Source organism: Rissa tridactyla, chromosome 11 (assembly GCF_028500815.1).
Source record: "Rissa tridactyla isolate bRisTri1 chromosome 11, bRisTri1.patW.cur.20221130, whole genome shotgun sequence".
NCBI lineage: Eukaryota > Metazoa > Chordata > Aves > Charadriiformes > Laridae > Rissa > Rissa tridactyla.
This window is the reverse complement of record NC_071476.1, coordinates 8769899-8793214: the sequence shown is the minus strand read 5'-3', so window position 1 is coordinate 8793214 and position 23316 is coordinate 8769899. Positions and strand designations below refer to the sequence as shown.

Here is a 23316-nt window from a genome sequence, read left to right as displayed (position 1 = left end):
GGGGGCTAGACTCCTCAAGTGCCTTGCTAACTGCCACAATTCTAAGAAGGAATAACACAAATAACAGTGAAGAAGGTGGCAATATGGAGAGAGGCTCCTGGGGGGCCCGGAGGGGTGGCCCACCCCCGGGAGGGGTGTTATCTTAGCTCGGAAGTGGGGAGTTGGAGGCAATTAGAGACTGGTAGCTTTCGGTTGAAAGGAATGTTCTTTTAGTTAGGATGAACGTCTTAGCCAGACCTCTCAAATCTTAAATATTAGTCATTTTACCACCACAAATGAATTGCAAAGTTTTTGTTTTATCAGTGTAAATTAACACAAACTGGTTTTGGCTCAAATGCCAGTTTGTTTGGTGGGTTTTTTTTGTTGTTGGTTTGGGGTTTTTTTTGGTATCTGTAACAATGTCAGGATGTTGGCAATAGTTATTCTTTTCCTATTGTATTGATTTAGATGATTTACATTTATTCTACTCGAGCTGTGAAGTTCCTAATTTAGCAGATTAGGACTGGCAATGCAGGCTTTCTCAGCGTCAGAAGCTTTTCCCAAAGGAAAAAAAAAAAAATAAAACGATGATGCCTTTCATTTTAAACTGAGCATTTGCAGGAAGGCTTTGCAGCTTTACATCCAAAAGCCTCGCCTGGAGCCTGCGAAGAGCCGGAAAGCTCCCAGTGCGACAAACAGAGGTGTCAAACCCATGCAATGCTCAGGAGGGGAAGGGGGGGGGGGGGGTTCTGCCCATCTGCGGGAAGCTGGAACCAGGCTCCCACGGGCGGGATGCGGCGCCTCCAGTGCCTCAAGGGTTACAGCGGGGCAGGGCTGCAGCCGCGCTAATGCCGCCTAAGCTGATATTAGCCAAGCTTAACTTCTTTCACCAGTTTGCAGATGGGAAGGGGGTGGGCCGGCCCCTAGTCAGCAGTTCGTCGGCAAGTACATGAACGGCAGCCCCGGCGGCGGGAGCCCCAGCCATGAGCTGATGCCTGCCCGGGGACAGGAGCTTTTCCCTGCAGCTGGTAAGGCCCTGGCTGATTTTTATTTTTTTCTTTAAAGTTTTGAAATCCGGGTGAGGAGCCCGGATGGCTCCTGGCGGGACCCCGCAGGGCTTCGCCCAGCCCCGGGCTCTGCGGGGTCGGGCTCCGGGATGCCGAGGAGAACACCACCCCCAACCCCCCCCCCCTAAAAAAAGGGGTGCGGGAGACCCCTCTGTGCAGGTGGGGACCCCGCGGGCGCCGCCGCTGCGGAGATGGGTGGTCTCGGCTGCGTTTCTGGGGGTTGCGGTGCGGGGAGAGCCCGGGCATGTAACACCAGCACCAGAAAGAGTTTGTGGCTTTTGCAGTTTCCTGTTGTTTCAGATGTTTCTAACAGCCGGGGGTGGGGGGGCAAAGCTCCAGCCCGGCTCTGGCTGGAGATCAGAGCGCTGCAGGCGGCCGGGCCCGTGGGGGCTGCTGCTTCCAGCCCCGGGGCTCGGGGACCAACCCCCTCCCGGGGTTCGGGGACCCCCCCAGTAACTCCATGGGCTCACCGGGGACGGCAGCTCCGCCTGCACCCCGGCCCCGCACCGGGAACAAGGTCACTGGGATGCAGAGATGGAGGCTGGTTTCTGGGTCTGCCCCGGGGCGGGTGGCGGTGGGGGTGGGTTCTGCTGGTTTGGGTTTCGTTCCCCAGAACTCCCGGTCCCAACCATTAGGGCCGGTTTCCCAGAGCAGGAGCTCTGCAGAGGCTAGTGAACTTGTTTAATTGTGGTTGACACCCTGCAGGTTTCTAGGCTTTTTCCATAGTGTGTTAAAACCGCCTGGATTTCAAGGTCAGCTCTTCTGGGATGGAGGTAGCTGGTGGTGGGATCTCCAGATGTTGGTGGCTTACATGTGCCTTTGCCAAAGCTACACAGCGGTGGCAGGTTACAAGTGTTAAACACACTATGTGGTCTGGTTCCCGACCAAATGTGGTGGACTCATACCTCCTTTGAGCACATAACCACGTGCTCCATCCACATGGGAAGAGCTTGCTGGTGTGTGGGGTGCAAATGCTGGTGGGGTGTACCCTGGGGTAAGGCACAGAGCATGGAAACTTCATCTGTAGGCATAAAATACCCACTCTGGACGTCCAGTGTGGTTTCTTGCTTGCTGCATTGCGTTGGTGTGTGTCCCATCCTTTGGCGTGATGGGGACAGGTTGGGTTGGATACGTGAAAAGGATGCTTTCAGGGGTTTCATGTCCTGGAGGGTGGAGGGTCCCTGCTTGTTCCTGGTGGTTTAGAGCATGGTGGGCTGGCCATGGCTGCTCAGGACAGCTGCCCGGGTGGCTGTGTGCAGCAGCGGGGCCTCCTCGAGAAACCTGCAGAAACCAAACATGGTTATTTGCTGTTTTGCAGCGCAGTGAGAGAGGTTCCTAACGTGGTGACTGTTTCTGCAGTAATCAGTCTGTTTTTACTGGCTTCATGTGCAAGAAAGAAACTCAAAGTTATGTTCCTTTAAAAGCACAGTGATATTCTTGTGCATAGGAAATATGCAGAGATTATTTTGAGAATTTCTGGCTGCTTGCGGGCACCGTCTTTCGGTGATGGCTGTAGGCTGCTGGCGCGGGGCCCAGGCAGGCAGAGGGCACAGCGTGAGCTGGCAGGCCTGCGCACCGCGATTCTGCCGACTGTCCCATCCCACCGCCTGTCCTGTTCCATCTCATCCCATCCCACCACCTGTCGCATCCCATCTCCTGCCCTGTCTTGTCCTGTCCCACTGCCTTTGGTCCACCTGCAGCAGGAGGAAGGAGTTACTTCCCTTCGGGTCTTTTGGCATATGACCTGCCTCTTTCTTAACCCTTATTTTTTCGCCCCTCGTTGCACTCCAAGGTTGTCAAATGAGCCTTGAGTGACTTTCAAAGCCTTCTTTGGCTGCTAGTCTGCTTTGGGATAAAGCCCAGGCCCAATTCAGGCAGTCACGTATGTGCAGAGGGTCTGGATAAAACCCTGCTCTCTCCAGATGTACTTACACCCATTGGGTCCTCTCATTCCTCCCCATCTGCGTGGACAGGGTCCTTCAGAAAAGCACTACAACTTGCAGGGCACTTGATTGGTAATTTAGCTGATCTAATTATAGACAGCTTACTGTGAGGGACACAACCGTATTTATTATAGTTAGATCATGACATGACTGTTACTTTTTCTAAGCTCCCATTTTCAATGTCATTTTTCAGTGTCAGATTCCAGAGTGACTGTCATAAGGCCGCCTTCACGGGCACACGTTTGACACACAACTGGCAGAGGGCATTTTGGCCTGCTTGTTGTTCATCTGGCTCTGCTTTTACCGCAGACCAGTAAGTTTTGGAGCTCTTCAAGCTGTAATAGTGGCTGAAAGAGAATTGCTTCTTGTAATAAAGACAGTGCTTAGGTGTTACATGGCGTAAGCTAGCAGGTCTCGGTCTATGTCTTCTGCAGCGTCTGCGGTGCCATGCCGCATGGGCAGCATCCTGCAGACAGCGAGGGGCCTGATTTCCAGGATCTTCATGGCTGGAGGCAATGCCAGCTGCAGGTTGGCCCACTCAGCCCTGCTGCAAAAGGTTTGTGCATAACTGTTGATATTACAGAAGGCAACATGAAATTGAAATTTGATCAAGTAAGAGTTTCAGTCCAGTCTGAGCTGTCAGTGAAACAATGCAGGTGAGCGCATGGCTGGGAAGTGGTGTATAAAATGTTCCTGTTCTTTCCTGTCATCTGCAGGACTAGCTCTGAGCTTGCCATTCCGTTGTCTCTTAAGCGTTATGGAAGGTCTTCTATTACAAGCTTGTTTCGGTTTGGGTGATGCACTCCTGAAAGGAGGGTGTAGCGAGGGGGGGTCCGTCTCTTCTCCCAAGGAACACGCAACAGGACAAGAGGAAACGGCCACAAGTTGCACCAGGGGAGGTTTAGGATGGATATTAGGAACAATTTTTACACTGAAAGAGTTATTAAGCATTAAAACAGGCTGCCCAGGGAAGTGGTTGAGGCACCATCCCTGGAGGTATTTAGAAGTTGGGCAGACGTGGTGCTGAGGGACATGGGTTAGTGATGGTTTTTGTCAGTGTTACATTGATGGTTGGACTCGATGATCTGAAAGGTCCCTTCCAACTGAGACGATTTTATGATTCCCAGGGCTGCCAGACTTGCCTGAATAAAACTAAACGGCCACACAGGATGCTCAGAGCAGTATTCAGAAACCACTTTAAGTTGGTGCTGCCACCAAAAGAAACAGCAGCAACAAACCCAAAAATGTTTGCAGCTGGATCGGTCCCCCTGCGCTGCTGCGCAAACATTTGTGCTGGCGCCTGGGAAAGGCCGGGTGGGAGCAGGAACGGCTGCTTGCACTGGCAGGACTCGCTCTGCCATCCAGCCATGGCCTGGGACCGTAGAATTGTCTAGGTTGGAAGGGACAATTCAGATCATCAAGTCCAAGCGCCAGCCACATAGTGGGGCATTGCAGCCTGCGTGGGCTGGGCTGCATCCTGCTGCTGGCCGAGGGCTCTGGGCTGGGGCTGGGAGTGCAGGTGCAGTCGAGGCCGAGGCGCCATTGCAAATCGCATCCTCTGCTGAGCAATGAAAGGTGGTGCTTTCCATAAAAGAAAGAAAGGAAAAGGAGAAACTGGAACGATGACATGGGAATTAGCAAGGTCTGTAGCTGAACTGCCCCAGCCCGCCGGTCGCTGCGGTTGGACACCCCCTTCCTTCCCCCACCACGTCGGGCTGGTGGTGCATTGACCAGCACTGACACCCCTGTGAAAACCTCAGGTTACAGGGGTCCTTAGCTGGACTGTGGCCTCTACAGACAGTATTAAGGTTCGTTTAAATCCAATTGACGTTTGAAGGTGAATGTCAAAACTTTGCCCGGCAACAAGCCATGGAGCTCTTTTCAGAGCACCTTCATCTTTCCCCTCTGCAGAACTGGCCGTGGGTGGGTGCAGCTGCCTCTTCCCTCTCCATTCAGCGCGCTCTTTGTACTCTGCCCCAGATAACTATTTTTGTGCAATTATTTAAGCTGTTTGTTTGCTGCCTGTTGCACGGCATTCAAGAACCATATATGGGACAATTGACCATCAATGTCACTAAAAAAAAAAAAAAATCCACCAAAAAAAAAAGTCAAAAACCTAACAAAGCCCCTTCTTCTCAAGAGCTGAGATTTACAAACGATCACGGGCATCTGTGGGAAGTGGGGGAGCTTTGCAGACGCTCTGGAAGCAGCTTCCAGAACTGAGCCCCAGCCCTGGCAGGAGCAGCGCGGTGGTGCAATGCCCCACTTCAATGATGCCCGCAGGACACGGCAGTTAAACATGAGCCCCAGCAAATGTGCAGAGGAGTCACTGGCACCTGTAAACTTTGCCATAAGGCTGAGGGGCAAATTCTCTCCTGCTGGAGTCACCTGCCTGGGTTGCTCCCAGGGGCTGAGGAAGTGGCCAGGGAAGGATCAGGCTGTGGTTTCCCCAGATGAAACGTTGCAGCCCCCGAGCTGGTTTTGTCAGCGCCGTGTGAGCGGCCCCAGTAGAGCTGCAGGCAAAAGACCAAAGAGCCAGGAAACCACACAACTTTGGGGTTTGCATTTTCTTCTGTCTGAGTTATGATTTAGCCTGGGGGAATCGCCCGAGCCTGCTTTGGGCAAGCACACAGCTGGCACGAGAGAGATGTGGCACCCACCAGAGTGGGTGCAGAAATAGCCCGGGTGGGTTTTGTCATCTGAACTTCATCCTCTGCCACCACAGGCTGAGGTTTTTAGCCTGGTCAATGAAACCTTGTGACTCTGGTTCATCACATGCTGGCGCTGGGTAACGTTTTAAGGACATCTCAGCAGTTTGAGGAGCTTTTTTTGTCACCGTGCCATAGGCAATTGATAGACTTCAGAGGCAACAGAGCTCTGAGCTTGCTGAGTTTTTCCCTTCTAGTAGGAAACTTAAAATGCTTGCACGGGCTTCCTAATGCTTTGTTATCCAGACGAGTGACAGATTTGGACCAGGATCCCAGTCTCAACTTTCCTGTATGCGTGAGTCACGGTGGCTTTGGAGTACTGCTGAGCACTGCTGCGCCGATCTCAGGGGTGCGGAAGGTATTTCTAGGTTGATTCACGTCTGTGAGCAGTGCCCGAGGGCGGCGAGGAGGTGTGGGACCGGGGGATGCAGCTTTATGTGGGGATTTGGCATCAGCGGCTGAACGGGTGGACCCGGCGCAGAGGGACGGGGCATTTCCAGCCGTCCGGGTGGTGGATTTTGCTCTCTGAAACATTACAAGTGTGTAAAGTAAGATCTCTGCACAGCCACTGAATTATTTATTGAATAATTTCTTTTGGCAAGGGAGTGGTATGCTGTGGATATTTTAGATACTTTAAATACCTCTGTTGATGTGCGATTACTGTGCTCTTTCTGTAAAATTGGACTTTCAGGACACTGAGCTCCTTGTTAGCATTTTTCCCTTTCTGGTGGATGCTTGCAAAGATCTTGTGTCTTGCAAATGCATCTCCTTGCAAATGCATTTCTCAGCAGTGCTGGGAGCTGGAGGCCAGCGCCGCTCCTCCAGGTTGCTTGGAGATCCCCATCCTTTGTCTGTGCCTTGGCTTTGGCATTGGGGAGGCTGGAGGAGGCTGGAGGGTCAGCGGGACCCCTGTGCCCAACGCTGGGCTCTGCCACCAGCTGGGTCCCCGGGAGCCGCAGCGGAGCATGGTGCCGTGGTCGTGCTGAGGAGGAGCCCGTGCCGTTCACACACCAGATACCTAGTGGGCAGTGGTTTTTTCAGAAGCGTGAGATGTCTCTGCAATAAAGTTAGTGGCGCAAGTGTTACTCATCAGTCACCCAGAGCAGGGGGAGATTGATATATTTTTTTTTTTATTATTATTTTTTTTACATACATGCATACACAAGCATATACATCTGCATATGCAGATTTATAATTCTATGTGTATATATATATGTATAGAAAATGGTACCAAATCCTTTGGCAGGCTCCTCTCTAAGACAGTCTTTCTGCACCAGGCATTTCTCTGCCTGCCTTTCCTAAGTAATACTGCCACTTACATCACCGGGCCAAACCATGCCACAGCCGCAGCCACACGCTGAACCCCTTTCATTCATCCCTGTCTTCTCCATGCAGTAGCCAGAGGTCACGCGAAAGCATTGCAGGCTTCCTCCCGGTGGACTTTATTTGCCTTATTCCTCTCCAGCAGATCAAAGAGGCTTGACCTGGCTGTAAAGCCTTTTTCCATGGCAGATAACTCTGCCGTGCTGGCCGGGGAGGGACAGCGCTGCGGGGGTGAGGGGGAGGCGGTGGCACGGGGACCGTCCCCGATGGCCTCGCCGCAGCCCCACATCTGCATCCCGTGCCCCAGAGACCCAGTTCGGGGTGCACCGAGCCCCTGGCCAGCTCCACCGGCACAAAAGCAATTCCAGCTAAAGAGGCTTATGGAACCATTGAAACCTCGTTCCTTAATAGTCTTGTTGGCAAAGGGCCAGTTTAACGGATTGGACGTGTCTGATTCCCAAAGGAAGGGGAGAAGGACGTTTTTCATCAGTAAAAATAACACACAAAAATTATAACCTGCTTTTTATTACCTTTCTTGTTCACTGGGTGATTCTCCAGTGTCTGCTCCTCAGAGAGATGCCACAGCCTCGCAGGTGCTCTGTGCCTTTCCTCCCTTCTTCGCCATCCATGCCAATAGATGTCCAAGAGCAAATACCTATTCTCAGTCCATCACCTCTCACATCTTCTCATGTTGTCTGAGTCCTAGCATAATAATAACAAAAAAGCAATTTTATCTCTAAACTGATCCTTCTTCCCCCCCTGCCCTGCACCTTCCCAGTTATGACTCACTGAGTTACAGTGGAACCGTGCCCCATGAGGACTAATGCCTTTGCATTGATTCTTAAAATAAATATAAACGTATGATTTGACCCTGCAAAGACTTGTGTACCTAAGTAAAACACAGTAATTGTGGTTTATATGTTGTTGCACTTGAGAGTCGATTATTTTGCTCATAGGGGGTAAAATTAAGCATATGCAAGAGTTTGTTTTGGTGGGTAGGGGGCATTTTTTTTTTTTTTAAATGACAAACACAGTTTTGATGAAAATATACTGTCCCAAAAAATCAAAGCAGTGATACATCACCCGAAAGCCGTGGGAGTTCAGTTCAGTGTGATCTGACTGAAGGTGAGAGACATTAAATGGGGAAAAGGGCTACAGTGAAACGTGTCCTGCTAGAGGAGCAAAAGCAGGTAAAGTTTAAGAAAGTTTTAAACAGCATTAGCCTTGGCTTGGCCAATAATCCAAATAATTGCTGAATCCCAGGTAATCACAGCTGATTGATCCTTGCAGAGAACAGAGGGTCCCTGAGTACACATTGAGGTAAGTACGAGGTGGGTCAGGGCTACAGGGTCACCGGTGCCCGAGCTGTTCGCAGAGGGATGCAGGCCAGGTAATCTAGGTTTAGATGAGAGATTAGGAAGAAAATCTTTGCTGTGAGGGTGGTGAGCCCCTGGCCCAGGTTGCCCAGAGGAGCTGTGGCTGCCCCATCCCTGGAGGGGTTCAAGGCCAGGTTGGACGGGGCTTGGAGCAACCTGGTGTGGTGGGAGGTGTCCCTGCCCAGGGCAGGGGGTGGCACTGGGTAGGCTTTAAGGTCCCTTCCAACTGAAACCATTCCATGATTGTATATATTTTGGGTCACTGCTGTGGTGGCGTGTTTGTACCACAATCACACGTGTACGCCAGGAAGTACCTGCGCCAAGTATCACTCATCTTCTGCTTCCTTTTGGGGCTGTTGGATTTCTGCACGTTGATTCTTGCATAGTTTCAGATACTTTTGGTGCTTGTGTTTTCCCCTTGATGTTGTCACCCCCTTTATTCTTTCTCAAGTGGTTTGTAGGACTCGCGGGTTGTCTGGCTTCCCATCTCCTGGCAGTGCAGCTCTTCTGCAAGGTTTTCAGTAGTGATCTGTAATGATCAATACGTACATAATGACATTTCCTCTCTGTGATTAACACTGTTCAGCTGGCTTCGTGCCTGCTATAAAGTGTGGCATTACCATTTCCATAAACACCATAATGGAAAACTATTAAAACAGAATAAAATTGACCTAATCTCAAACTAGCTGAAAATAGAAAGGTGGCCATGTGCCCTGAGCTTCACAGATTTTCTCCTCTTTAATTAAGATAAATGAGAAAATAAGTCTGCAGGTTCACGACAGCCACAAAACTGGGCATTGCCTTTGTGGCTGAAGCACAACGAAGGCAGGGCTTCAGGTTTTGTGGTCAGAGATATGGTTAGATCACTTGTTCTCATAAAATCTTTTGTGTTTCTGCATGTGCAAATGTGGGTCCCATCTGCAGCAAAACGGACGGTGTCCCCCCTCCTCAGCTGAGCCCCACCACAGCCTAGACGGGCCTCGGGCTGGGCACCAAAGGTTCATCCAACTCCTCTTCCCACACAAGCAAAACTTGCGGAGGAGCATGTCAGAGGCTGGCTTGGCATCGTAATTACAGCAGTGATTAGGAATTCGTAGCCTGTGGTCTCCCAAGAGCTGCTGCCCCGGCCAAGACAAAGTCAGTGCTACCTGAGCCGCATTTAATGGCAGCAGCTCCTCCCAGGATTGCCGCCCCACCGCGTGCTTGCTTGAAGCTTGGGAAAAAGGAAAAGAAAAAAAGAATTGTACTCGGCAAGCAATGCACAAAACCCCCAAATGCCCTCTGCCTGCAGGGTTACAGCAGCCTCTGCGCACGTGTTTCCAGAAACACGGTAATCATTGCAATAGCTTTTGTTTAAATTAGCAAATGGGTTCCAGGGATGCTGTCCGACTAATACCGGCCAGTTTAGTGTGTCCCTGGGAATGCTGATGCTCCTTTGCCCTTTGTAAACAGAGACTCTCACACAGTGACATACTCAGAGGATGATTTGAAGCCTCATCTCAAAGTCACCTGGAGCTCGTGCTCGGAGCACTGTGAGCGTGTTTTCCTTCTGCAGGGGAAGGTGAGGGCGAATGGACCAAACTTTGCCGGGTGCTTTTCCTTCTGCAAACTTTCTGACACCAATACCATTCTGTGATAGCGACTACAAATCTCAGTCTGGGGTGATGTGAGAATGTGAGAAAACACGGCTCAAAAACCTCACGCTGTTTCACTTGAATGAAAAACCCTCTAAATCTGCCTCTCTGGATTGAGACGTTTTAGATCCTGTAAATTCCATTTCCTCAGTGAAACGCGTGAGCTGCCGGGGCCGTAGCCAAGGACACGGGGCTGCGGCGAGCGCCGGCTGACAGGGATATTCCCAGAATCACAGAATCGCCTTCCTCTCACCACAACTCACAAGGAGAGAAGCTGGGGGTCTGCAGGCTCGGAGCCATCGGGGGGGCAGCCGGCTGCAGTTCGTAGTTCCCCGCTGCAAATAGTTAATTCTCTCAGACAGACTGAAAAGCTGTACGTAGTGCTATAAAGTGCTATAATAGCCCTTTTTTTGTGCTTGAATCTAGGGATAGTAATGAGACATTTCGCCGAGTTTCCTACATAAAAGGAATCACTCACCTCTTCCCTCCCCCGCGGTGGATGTGTGGTGGGCAGGGAGATAAAGGCATCTCCAAAGCATTTCTCCTTCCCAAGCGGGTGCCCGGGTGCTGATGTAAGGGTAGGAAGGATGTGATTGCCCGGCTGCACAGGACGGGTAAAATTTTAATTGCATTATGCATACACCAGTAGTGTGAGGCTGTTCCCACACTGGTTCGTGTCACTAAAACTCCATTGACTGCGCGGGAGTTACGGAATCACTTCCAGCAGGAAGAGATCAAAACTGAATTGCACAATAGCGCTGTTTGTAACGCAAAAAAAAAAAAAGAAATAAATAAGCATTGTCCCTGTGGTGATGGCCTGTTGACAAAGGCTGGTGGGTGATTCAGAGCCCAGTGTCGCTCCTGGCTACCCAGAGAGTGGCTGCAAAAGCCCAGGTCACCCCAAGCCCTGGGCGTGGGAGGTTCCACGTGTGCCATCCGTCTGGGGCAGCCCTGGGCTCTCAGCCGTGGCTGTTCCCTCTTAACAACTAACCAGCATGTCTTCCTTTCTCAGAACCCCTTTCTTCTGTCCTCCCTTGCATGTTTCTTTCTCTTATCTCTGCCATGTGAATACTTTGGAATTCCAGTGGTAAATGTGAAGTCCCGTTTGGAATAACTGGAAATGTTGGTGTTTCCCTGGCTGCGTGCACAGCCGTGGTGCTCTGCCTGCTGGCAGGGAGCACACACCGCAGCCAGGCGTAGGATTCACTGTCGGTAACAGAAATGGGGCAAAAACCACTGGAAGAGGGATGCAGAGGGTCCTGAGGCCGAGCTGACGGCAGCCACTGGTCATGGTGCGCTTTGGGGTGTGTGACACTGCCTTGCTCATGGGAAGCCCGACCGTGCTGTCTTTTTTTTTTTTAATTATTATTATTTATTTTCCTGATCACATGAGAAAAATATTTGGGTAAGAGGGTGCTGGGCTGTTTCTTCCCTGTCTGGACCGCCCTGATCCTCCCAAACACACCTGGGCCCCTTTCCTGGCCGCATTCCCGAGGCAGGTTTGCTGCTCCGAGCAGATCAAGTACGGGCTCATCACGAATCACTTTGGGATGCAAAAATTAACTGTTGCAAAGTCCGGACAAGCTTTGTAGGGCAAAAGTCAAATGTGATCTGAAACGGGGGTTAGTTACTGAAGTTGCAGGTCTCAGGTCGAATAAGAGGATTCAAAGGCACCGGCAGCTTCCCTCGACCGGGTAAGTTCACGCTTGGGAACAGGATCTTGTTTTCGATGTAGATGTTTAGTCTTCCCTGAACTTAGATCACTAAGTGAAAGTAGGAAAACAGAAGCAGATGAGTCTGTGAACTTTCTCTTTACACGTCAGCACGTCTGCTTTACTCTGCCAGGGACCCCAGCACACTTGTTGCATCTGGGCAGAAAACTAAGTGGATTTCTGCTATCAAGCGTATCTTCTGATATTATTTCCCATTGCTGACACTTCCATCACTGTGGCATCCTCTGAGATGCCCGGGGGTGTACTTAAAATGAGTCACTGACTAGAAGTACTTACATGTTGGTTTTTTTCCTTTTTTATTTAATCATAAAGGATCTAAAAATCCGTGCAGACTTTGTGGTCACGGGAATCTCTTACATTCACATGGGAGTGGGCCAGCAGCTTCCCTTGAGCGGGGAAAAGTGAATTTCTGTTTTCCAGTCATACTTATTTATTTAATCCATCTGATGTGGTTATGAATGAAGGATTCGGGCACCTGTTCTGGGGCATGATCTGCTGCCTGACAAAAACTTCAGGTCGGTGGGAAGCAATGGCCCCGGCAGGAATTCAGCAGAAGGAGCAGAATGTGTCACGAGTGGTCAGAAATAATAAATGTACCATGAGCATTTGATTGTGATGAATGTTCTGATTGTTCCCCTGGGAGCGGGTGAAATGAGTGCAATTTAGACAGTTTCCCTGCAGGTCTTGTGCTGCAGCAGCCAAAGTTACCCGTTTTACCTCCAGAGCTTTGTGCGGGGGGGTGCCTCCCTGTTTGCAGGCTGGCCTGCGCCGGCTTCCAGAGCTCGCTGGGCACAAATAGGGGAAAAGGCTGCGAGAGGGTAGTCCTGACCTTCGGTGTAACCCAGACACTGTTCCCAGGAGGAAAAAAGCTGGTTTGTGTTAACGTCAGTGGTGCCATTGTGCGGGAAGCCCCGGCCCCTCCATGGGAGCGAAGCCCCTCCATTCATCACTCAGCAGCTCCGAAGCTGGAGCGAGGCCAGAGGGCAAGAGGAAAGGGGCTGCCTGGGCTCCTGCCACAGAAAAGCTTTTTCTTTAAGATCTTGTCTGCTGGTAAAGTCACAAATAGAGCTGTGGGGCTTAACAGGAAACCTTAACTGTGTGGATCCCCTCCCCTACGGCATCTGCTTGGCTTCTCCCTTGCAGGGCTGGCCGTTATTGGAGACTCCCTGGCGGGGAGTTGATACCGGGGCCGTTGCTGTAAATAGGAGTTATTTAAAATGCGTCTTGTGCACTCAACAGCCAAACGCGAGTCCCCTGAGGACAGCCTCCCCTTGCACCCGGTGAGGCGGGTGTCCCGCTCCTCTCTCCGGTGGCCATTTCTGTACATGCAAAAGAAAAAAGTAAGGCAACCTGCAGGGTTTGTTCTTGGGAAGATGCCACTCAGCGGCATGCCCTCTGCTTTCCCAGTGAGCAGCTCTCGGCCCTGAGCCCGGCACAAGCCAGAGCCGCCCTCCCTGCGCCCGCAGCACAGTGATGCTGCAGGTATAAGGGGGATGAGCTGGGGACGGCAGAGTGTCACCATCCCATGTCATAAAACTTCTCCCCTCGCCTGCCTCCTCCATGCACAGCCCTCTTCACACAAAAGGAGAAGAGTTTTTCTCTTTGCTTTAGTTTCGGACAAGCGCAGGGGCCACGGGGGTTCCCAGCAGACCCTCTGTGTCCTGCCAGGAGTCGAGGCTTCAGCCCTTCTCCTCTGGTGCCAGGGCTGCGGTTCTGCCTGCAGGGAATGGCCTGGGACTCGACCCTCCCGGCAGCCTCCTGTCTCCCCGTGGAGTGCTGGTGGTGGCGCGGCTGGTGGGGTGCAGGGTGGGGACCCTGCGGTGGCGTGTCCTCAGCCCGATACCCCGGCACTCCCTTATCCCCGCTCTGCAGTCACTTGTGGTTTCTTCCAGGAAACATTTGTGCGATGAAATGAAGCTTTCCTTGGCTTGAAGCACCTATAATTTACCCTGATGTAAATCATACGGAACCTGAAGTTGAGAATGTGGAGCTGGCGTAAAGGCAGAGAGTGGTGTTTCGGAGTGTGTCTGCACAACGTTATGCAGAGACACGCTGGCTTTGCCCCGCTCCACGTGAGCTGAGGCCTTGTGGCTGGAGCTGGCACCGTGCTGCCTGTCCCTGTTGGGGGCTGTGGCCACCACGCAGCCCCCGTCCTGCTCGGGGAAGGCAGAACAAGCTCCTGGCAGCCCTGAGGGTACAGTCATAGCTGGACCCCAGAGCTTGTCACAGCATCTGTCTGCTACAGATAACTGCAGCTGCATCGCCTGACCTACACTGGTACCCACGTGTCCTTTAGGAATGAGCTCTCTGCTCCTGCTCATCCTTGCCGGGACGTTTCCTCCTTTCTCGTATCTCTTCCGTGGATGGTGTTCTTCCCAAGTTAAGGTGGTTGTGTGCAGGCAGCCCCACAGGTTGGCAGAGCAGTGGGTTTGCAATGGCTGATGAAGAAAAGTGCGTTCCCCCCCCTTCCCAACCCGCGCTGACCGTGCCCATCCCACAGCGTGTCCTGACCGCGTCCTCCTGGCTCTTGCAGAGTTCGCTGTTTCACTCGTGGAGAAGATGCAGGCTCAGGAAATCCTGCGGAGCCTGCGGCTCCCCGAGTTCGACGACCTCAGCCAGTTTTTCCGCAACCTGCCGGCCACGGCGCTGGTGGGCATTGGTGCCTTCGCAGCCGTCGTGGCTTACTGGTTTGCCAGCCGGCCCCGGGCTGTGAAGCCGCCCTGTGACCTGCGGATGCAGTCGGAGGAGGTCGAGGTGAGGCCAGGGGCACACCAGACGGGGAGGATGGCTTTCGGCCGAGGTTTGCATGCCTGGAAATGAGCACAGGGGATGCCAAAAGGTGCTTTTGTTCGGTTTGAGGGTTCCCCAACCCCATCCTGAAATCAGTCATGTAATGCGCTACACCAGGGATCGCTTTGCTCCTTAATTCACCTTTTCCTGTAAACTGGAAAACTAGAATACAGCCCATTGATTTATTGTCTTAGATATTCCACAACATTTTGGTCTTAGCTTTGCTTAACCATCCAGATCCAAAAACTGCAGGAGCTGCCATTGCATGGGAGAAACCACTGAAAGGCAACAGCTGATAAGATCAAATCAGCCGGCACCTCTTGTGTGTGCCCATTACCGAGTTTGCTGCTGCAAACTTTGTAATGATAAGAAAAAGCAGACCCGAATCCATGCAGGGAGGCTGAGGAGTTATTAATTTCATGCTTGCAAAAGGTTTTAAAGTTTAATAAAGCTGCTCCATTTTAAAGAGCAGAAATATTTCTGAAAATTGTTTCCACTTAAATTAACATCTGAAAGTGTGATGAGAATTTTTAAGGTCTTTTGTGATGGCCCCTCGAAAACCTTATTGTCTTTAATTCCAACAACTTTTGAAAAGGGTAGGAGGGATTTACACTTTCCAAGCCAATTTTCCCCTGTGGTTATGGCTTCAGTGAGACTTTCTCTTGGCTCCCAGTCTGCTCCCGGTTGGGTCGCTCTCGCCCTGCCTGCCTCCTGCTCCTCAAACACCCTGACTGCACCCATGCACCGGGGTCTGGAGTCCGGCCTCTGCCTTCGTCTGTCCTTGGTGTTGGTCTGGATGTCCTTCAGAAGGTGCCCGTGGTGCCAGTCCTGGGGATCTGAGGAGCCCAGAGCAGTCGCCCTCCCCAGCACATCCCCACTCTGTTACTTGCAGATTTATAATTCCTCCTCAAATCTCCTTGGGAAATGGCAACCATCTCCTGTGGCAACAAGCCGGGTCAAGTGCTCCTTTCTGGGCAGGTGGTTCTCCATGTTACTGGGGAGCCAAGGTGGACGTCCCACCTCTCTTGTCCCGTTGGGTGGTGGGGCAGGAACACGGTGGTGGCTGCAGAGGTCTCTCCAGCATTTGGGGAGTGTGCTGCTTTATGGTTCGGGGTTTCCCCATCTCCCGACTGTGTCGCATTATGTCATGTCGTATCACACAGGGCCTGGATGGGGCACGCCGGTCGGTGATCGGGGACAGCCCGCAGCTGCTGACGCACTACTACGATGATGCCAGGACCATGTACGAGGTCTTCAGGAGGGGGTTCAGCATCTCAGGTGAGAGCATGGTGACAGGGAGGCCTGGCGGGGAGAGGTGAAGGATGAGACGATGTAGAGGTCCAAATGGTGTGGGAGGCTCAAAGGCCTAGGGAAGCTCAGACAGTGTAGAGGCTGAAAGAGTGTGGGAGGCCCAAATGGTGTAGAGGCTCATTTGGACTCAAAGATCAAGGGAGCATGGGAGGCCCAAAAAAGGAGTGGGAGGCCACCAGAATGTGGAAAGACACAAAATTGTAGAAATCAAGAGAGTGAGAGGCTGAAAGAATAGGGGAGGCACAAATAGCGGAGAGGCTGAAAAAGTGTAGGAGGCTCCAAGGATGCAGGAGGCACAAAAAGTGAAGAAGCAAAAAGAGTGTGGGAAGCTGGAGGAGATACAATCGCTGAAAGAGTATGGGAGGCCAAAAAAGTGCAGTGGCCCAGAGAATGTAGACCCTAAGAGAGTGTGGGAGGCCCAAAAACTACAGAGCGCTATTACGTGTGGGAGGCCAAAAAAGTGTAGAGGCCAAAAAGGTGTGGGACGACCAAGAAGAGTGGGAGGACCCACAAGTGCTGAGGCCAAAGACTGGGAGGCCTGAGTGGTGAGGTCTGTGGAAGGTCAAATGACTGTAGTGGCCCAAAGAGTGGGGGTGCCAAAAAGGTGTGGAAGGGAGAGAGGACCACAGAGTGGGAGGCCCAGCTGCAAGATCCAGAAAGTGGGAAGTCCAAGGGGTAGAGGCCAAGGATGGAGGAGGCCCAGCGAGGGGCAGGGCGGGTGCTGCAGCCTGTGCTGCCCATGGTGGTGCGGGCACTGGTTTTGGTGAGGGTTATAATTAGGGTTATTATTTGCAACGTGCATTGTTTTGCCCTTAATGCCATTGAATTTTACTGTGCAGTCTCTTGGTACTTTTTGCCGCCACTGGAAGGCAGCTTAACGTCCTGAATATTGCAGCATCAGCAAAGCTCATCATAAATTATTCATTTCCAGAACATTTATGAATACATTAAATGGGGCTGATCTGAGCACAGAACTGTGGAACCCAACAGAGCTTTTCCTCTGCTGCAAACGCAGATACTTATTCCTGCTTGTTGCTGCCTTTTCATCAGTAGCTCCTCCAGCTTACCTTTCATTCCACAGCAGGGCAGGGTGAGGGACTCTGCCAAAAGCTCTTAGGAAAGCTGAGTGTGGTGTATCAGTCCATCACCCTTACCCCATGATCGATGGTACCACCAAAGAGCGCTCGCACAGTTGTGAGACATCATTTCCCCCTCCAAAAAGCCACAGCGACTCTTCCCTGCTCTATCATAGCTATTTCTGTGTCCGCTGCTTACAACGTCCCGCCTCGTTGAACACACCAATTTCATGTCAGATTATTATTTTCGGTGCCACGAAAAGCCTCAGTGGAATCGCAAATGTTCCACCCAGCAGGATAGGGGTAAATAAATAACTGGCTAGGGGCATGGAGGGATGGATCTTGTGCAGGTAAGTACACTTAGCAAATTAATTAAACTTCTCAAATATTCCTCCTGTCACATAATGCTGCATATTGTCTTACCCTCCTCCGGAGTCGGCTGTGCTAAAAATAGCAGTTTTCACTTTGAAGTGTTTAAATCAAAAGGCAGCGAAGGCAGTGGGAGACGGTGTTTGAGATGAAAGCCCTCGTCAGACAGTAACGCTCATGCCGCCTTCGGAGAAGTGTCTTTAAATGAGGCTGTTTGGGGGCAAACTGCTGCCGTCCCCTCTGCAGCTTGGGGACAAGGACTGAAGTGACTCTGGGAGACCCCAGCAGCCAATCTCTCATAATCTGCACCTGTGTTTTTAATTTGATTGGGTTTGCTGTGAGCTCTGCCCCAGGAGTGAGAGTCGACCCTGATAACAACAGATTTACTCCTTGAGGGCTCCGCTGCATCCCCGCAGTGTGGGCAGCGCATTAACTCCCAGCACTCCCCTGTAACACCGTCATCTCTGCTTGTGTCTTCCAGAAAACGGCCCTTGCCTGGGGTTCAGGAAGCCCAAGCAGCCCTACCAGTGGCTGTCCTACAAGGAGGTGAGCTGGAAATGACACCACCGCGGAGTCCTCTCCCCCAGTGCCCTCGCCTGCCCGGCAGAAGAAGGGGGTGTTAAGGCATCCGTCAGTAACACGCACAGTCTAGACCAGGAGGTTGCCAACACGCTGTGCAAGGGCTCCTGGTTTCCCCAGCCAGGCACACCTTGGTGTTACATAGGTGTGTCGGGAACATCCCGGCATTATATAGGTGTGTTGGCTTTCGGGGACCAGCTCGATGCTATTTGCCCACTCTTGACTGCAGCACTGACATGCTCAAAGCCATGGGGCATTGCCAACCAGAGGTCAACTGCTAGTCAACTGCTAATGGCTCATGGTGACATAAAAAATTGAGCTTTTAGATAGCAAATACAATAATTTGAGAGCCTCCCTGTATAAGCTTAGTCTTCACTTAGTTTGGTATTGCTTATATTCCTCATTTTAATGTATTTTTTTTTTCTCTCCAAATTCCAGGTGGCTGAAAGAGCAGAAGCTCTGGGTTCAGGGCTTCTTCAGCAGGGCTGCAAGCCATCCACAAAGCAGTTCATTGGGGTCTTTGCTCAAAACCGTCCAGAGGTGAGGTTTGAAGTTCAACTTGATGCTTTATTGATAATGTTCCTGACTTGTGAGCTTGCTTTATACTTGAAGGTTGTTCTCAAGTGCGTTAAATCTGCCTCCATGACCCCCTTCTCACCTTCATGCCATGATGTCCTCCTGCAGTGGATCATTTCTGAGCTGGCTTGCTACACCTACTCCATGGTGGTTGTTCCCCTCTACGACACCTTAGGTCCCGGAGCCATTCGTTACATTGTCAACACAGGTAAAAACAAGATTGATGTAATCTTCTCAGAAACCAGTTTTGTTGCTCAGAATGGTTTATTTTCTTCAGCTTTCCAAATTTTACTCATTGAGTGTCTTGAAGTCACTTAGAGATGTTTCTGGGGAGCTGTGTCCCCATGCTGGGTCAGGGCTGCCTCTGCTGCATTTCCCACGCGCCCGGCCATGCACAGCCGTGGATGGGGATGCTCTGGCAGCGGGAATTACTCCACGGCCACCCAATCCTGTGCTGCTTCATATTTTGCCTCCTAGATTTTTTAGCCCACATGGTGAGCAATTTTAGTGTTTTGAACTGAATCCCAGGGTAATTGTAGATGTCAGCTACAGCTTCGGCATTCATTTAGGTTAGCTAAAATTGCAGTAATTTTCTAAGAGAAATATATGTTGCATTCTCAGGTTTCTGATGTTAGCCTGAAGTCAATATCAGAACTGATATAATGTTAGCTATCAGCCAGCAGCCTGTCTTGCATCAATAAAGATTTACTGTAAACAACTCCTTTGGCTGCTTTTCTTCCAGCTGACATTTCCACAGTCATCTGTGACAAACCTGAAAAAGCCAGAATACTCCTGGACCACGTGGAGAGGAGAGAAACGCCAGGGCTGAGCTCCATCATCCTGATGGACCCATTTGAGAAGGAGCTGACGGAGAGAGGAAGGCGCTGTGGGGTTCGCATCCAGACCATGCAGGAGGTGGAGGTAAGTTTGCTCTCCCTCTCCTTTTACTGTATTTTGTAGTTTCTGTTAAAAAGACAGTAAAATATCCAGGGACTTGTGAACTGCGTGGCAGGTTCAGTGTCTGGAGAACAGAAAAGAGCAGCTTGTGGCTGATACTGCTGATGCTCAGTGCAGTTGCCTCTCAGTGTTATTCCTTGTTGATAAGAGCCAACATTTCAAACTTTCCTGCTCAAATAAGGTATCAGCTGCTATTTAAGCCTGGGAAGGGGGGTTGCTGTTCGAGACACTGTCCTCCTACACGTAAACCTACAGCCTTACACTTTTACGAAGCAGCCTGGATTCAGCTCAACCAGCCCAAGCACTACGGAATCCAAGAATGGCATTGCAGTTGATGCAAGAAGCTTTGGATAGAAAAGATGACCTAAGTGTTAGCCACAAACTTTTCTGCTCTAGCTCACGCTCTCCCTTAGTGGTTTGCAGATTATTAGCAAGTGGGTTACACCACAGGAATTTAAGTGGAAATCATTTTTGTTACTTTAATGTCTTTCAGGACTGTGGCCGTGAGAGTCGACACGTGCCTGTGGTGAGTGTTGGCATGCCGCTTTTCCCCACTTATGATTGCAGCTGCCTACGTTACATACAGGTTGCCCAGAGAAGCTGTGGCTGCCCCATCCCTGGAGGTGTTCAAGGCCTGGTCTGGTGGGAGGTGTCCCTGCCCAGGGCAGGGGGTGGCACTGGATGAGCTTTAAGGTCCCTTCCAACCCAAACCATTCTGTGATTCTACGATTTATTGCACCGCCAAGAGAGGAAAGGTTTGCCCCGGGCAGAAAAAGCCAGCGTGTCCCGTGATGCTCTTGGGGTGGGAGGCAGTGGAGGAGCCCAGGGACTGTCGATACCACCCATGGAGATGGGCAGCATTTGCTTCATACCCTCCGCCTGGGACATTTAACTGAGGTAGCTCATCCTTGCTGAACATGTTAATGAGACAGTAATTAAATGCCATTTTTAAGCCACACTAATTCCACTACCTTACCGAAGCGGCACTGGGGGAATGTGTTTCCACCCTTGACTTTCCAGTGGGGTTTCTATAGCTCAGAAACGCTACTTGGCAGTATTTCTCTGGGTTATTTCTGGAAAATTGCATTGATATTTTTCATTGGCTGCTCATACTCGTGCAGAACCTTCAAAAGCAGCCTCTGATTTTCAGGCCGCTTATTTATTCGTCGGTGACCCAAAATAGCACACACATGCAGCAGTGCTGAGAATACAGAGATACTACTGGAAACGGGAGCAATCGGCAGCTTCGGAAAGCTGTCCCCTGTTGTGGATAACCACAGGTTTCCAGAATTTATCTGGAAATCAGTAAATTATCTCAAGTTTTCCCCCACACCTACAGGTATAGATGGTATCTTTGAAAATACTAACCGCAAGACAAATATTCCATCAAAGTCATCTTACACTAAAGCACGCCCTTAACGCAGCTGGAGCAAAACATATGGGAAGAATAGTGACTGCGTCAACTGAAGAAACCTGAGTTTTATGATGGTCTTTTATATTTGCCAAGGGGAATGAAAGCTTTTTATGACAGAGCTGAGATATAATTGGTTTGATCTTTAAGTTTATACAATGACAACAGTCTACCATTGACCCGTCTGCATTTGATTGATGTGATTTTCCTTGTGTATTTCTAGCCTCCTCGACCAGAAGATCTATCAATTGTCTGTTTTACTAGTGGCACTACAGGTAAAAGAAGATGTGTTTTAATCCTGACATGTTAGAAAAGATTATTGAATTATTTATTAGCACCACCTCAATATGTGCAAATGTGCTGCTATGCTGGTATGGCAATTTCTATGCATTTTTAATATTTAAGAACATATATGTGCATACGTTTCTGTAGATTGCAAATTAAAAATAATGCTATATTTATTTTTCACTTGAATTCCCTGACATACACTTTGGCAGTACGATTTTCCAGTTGTTTGGAAATCTGCCCATGTTTCTGCTTCCCCTTTGCAGCGTAGCTATGAAGCTCTTGATTGATGGGTATTTACCTTCTGCAGATGTTTTAAAAAAACCCGGAAATGTGAGTGCACAGCTTTCCATTCTCTGTATCCTAAGCACACCAACGTCCTCAGCACCTCTGTCTCCTCTGCTGTGTGTCCCAGCTTGCTGGCCTGTTGGCCATGTCCTTGGGTTGGCCCTGGGGCACCACGTGCTGGGGGACGGGCCTGGGCAGCCCACGCTGCCGGCACTCCCATGCCGCTGGACCCTTTTTCTTGGAGAGGAGCAGTGGCATTTTCCTACTTGTTCGTAGCAGGCACAGTGCTTTCTCCTCTCTCCAGACCCTGGTTTTCGTAGGGCTTGCAGGCCATGTTGGACGGGGCTTGGAGCAACCTGGTCTGGAAGGAGGTGTCCCTGCCCAGGGCAGGGGGTGGCACTGGATGGTCTTTAAGGTCCCTTCCAACCCAAACCATTCTATGAGTCTATGAATTTCCTACTCTCGAGAACTCGACCTACATAACATCTATCAAAAAGCAGACAGTGCAGATCATAGAATCATAGAATCTTCATGGTTGGAAAGGACCTTTGAGATCATCAAGTCCAACCATACACACACAAAAAAAAAACCCTACAATCTCTGCCACAGATGCACAAGGCATGAACGCTTGGGGAACTGCTTTTATACTTACCTGCAGGGAAGGACCACGCTCTGGGGGCTGCTGGAGTGGCTCTTCCAGGTTCACCTGGGCTCTGGGATTACCTAACGCTTGGTCCTACCCCAAAGGATTTGGGGTCCTCGATTTGGCCTCCATTCATTTAGGCAAGCAGAAGGTGCTGTTTGACACCAAGCTGCCCTCTGAGGAGGGAGCTGCTGCTCCACCTGCGGAGTGCGAAGCAGAGCAAGAGGGGACATCCTCATCTTCCACCTCCAGAAGACTCGTACTGCGCAGCAGGTAGGCAGCTGCTTTGTCAACTCCCGTACAAACTCAAAATGTGTTAAAAGGCTTTGGCTTTTTTACCTTCATGCATCGTTCTTAGTTCTGAGGTCTGTGCACTCCGGAGTACACGAGGCAGTGCACTGTGAGAGGAGCCCATGGCTCTGCTCCGTCTCGGCAGTGGGAATTCCTAAAAGGCAAAGGTTGAACCCAGTGCAGGAGGTGGACCTGACAGCCATGTGTGCTGGGAGCGCCGGCTCTGCTGGCACAAAGTGGCCAGACACAAATGGGAGCCGTGCCTAAGGATACATACGGTGGGGCACAATTTGTGTGAATTTTAAAGTGCAGAGCAATTTTTTTTTTCAAGTCACGTTTTTGTTGATATTTTTATTTCTAAATAAGAAATTCTGAATTGAGAAGGGGGTTTTGATTTTTCTTTTTTTATTTGCAAATGCAATCATAGGCTGGTTTCTTTCTGCTTTTCTTAGGAACGTGCCTGGAGTTACAGAAATAGGACAACCAGGGAGCTCGTTTGCTTTCTCCCACCCAAACCAGAGATATCAAATTCCGCAGGTTACGTGCAAACTAACCTCCCGCAGAGCAGTGCTTTGTGAGCCACCAGCCCATCCTTTGCTGCTGGAGGACTTTGCACATCACCTTCTGGCTTCTCCAGGCGTTGCATCAACACTCTGGTCTGGTTCCCGTGGTGTGTTTTGACGTAAAAGTCTTGGTTTTTTGTATAGCCCACATCAGCATATTTTTAACGATCAGAATCGGAATTTTTCTTCCAACAGATATGTACTCAAGGGATTTTTCAATTCTGAAGGGCTCTAAACATTTTTTATGGTGTGAAACAAATCTTAGCTACAGTTTGTAGCCTGGAATTGCAGTACTGGAAATAATTTTAGCTGCTTATAAAAAAAACCCAGAAGTAGACTTTAACATGTGCTGTTCTTTGGTAGGATGAGATGTCCAACTGCCTCCCTGGGGAGGAGGGAGAGGCTGAGGTTGCC

At 50.5% G+C, this 23316-nt stretch overlaps 1 protein-coding gene across 3 annotated transcripts in view; it reads left to right on the top strand.

Moving 5' to 3' along the window:
- The first annotated feature begins 773 nt into the window (after positions 1-773).
- Positions 774-23316, top strand: part of ACSL6 (acyl-CoA synthetase long chain family member 6) — a 46866-nt gene continuing 24323 nt past the window's right edge. Inside the window, exons 1-9 of one of the 3 annotated variants that reach the window (XM_054217214.1) lie at positions 774-1007; positions 14297-14517; positions 15717-15831; positions 17791-17855; positions 18327-18428; positions 18573-18672; positions 19207-19385; positions 19915-19947; positions 21056-21107. In XM_054217214.1, coding sequence (XP_054073189.1) covers positions 929-1007; positions 14297-14517; positions 15717-15831; positions 17791-17855; positions 18327-18428; positions 18573-18672; positions 19207-19385; positions 19915-19947; positions 21056-21107 — 946 coding nt within the window. In that variant the 5' untranslated portion in view covers positions 774-928. The remainder of the gene's footprint in view (positions 1008-14296; positions 14518-15716; positions 15832-17790; positions 17856-18326; positions 18429-18572; positions 18673-19206; positions 19386-19914; positions 19948-21055; positions 21108-23316) is intronic. The other 2 variants (XM_054217216.1, XM_054217215.1) reach the window with 2 other exon arrangements.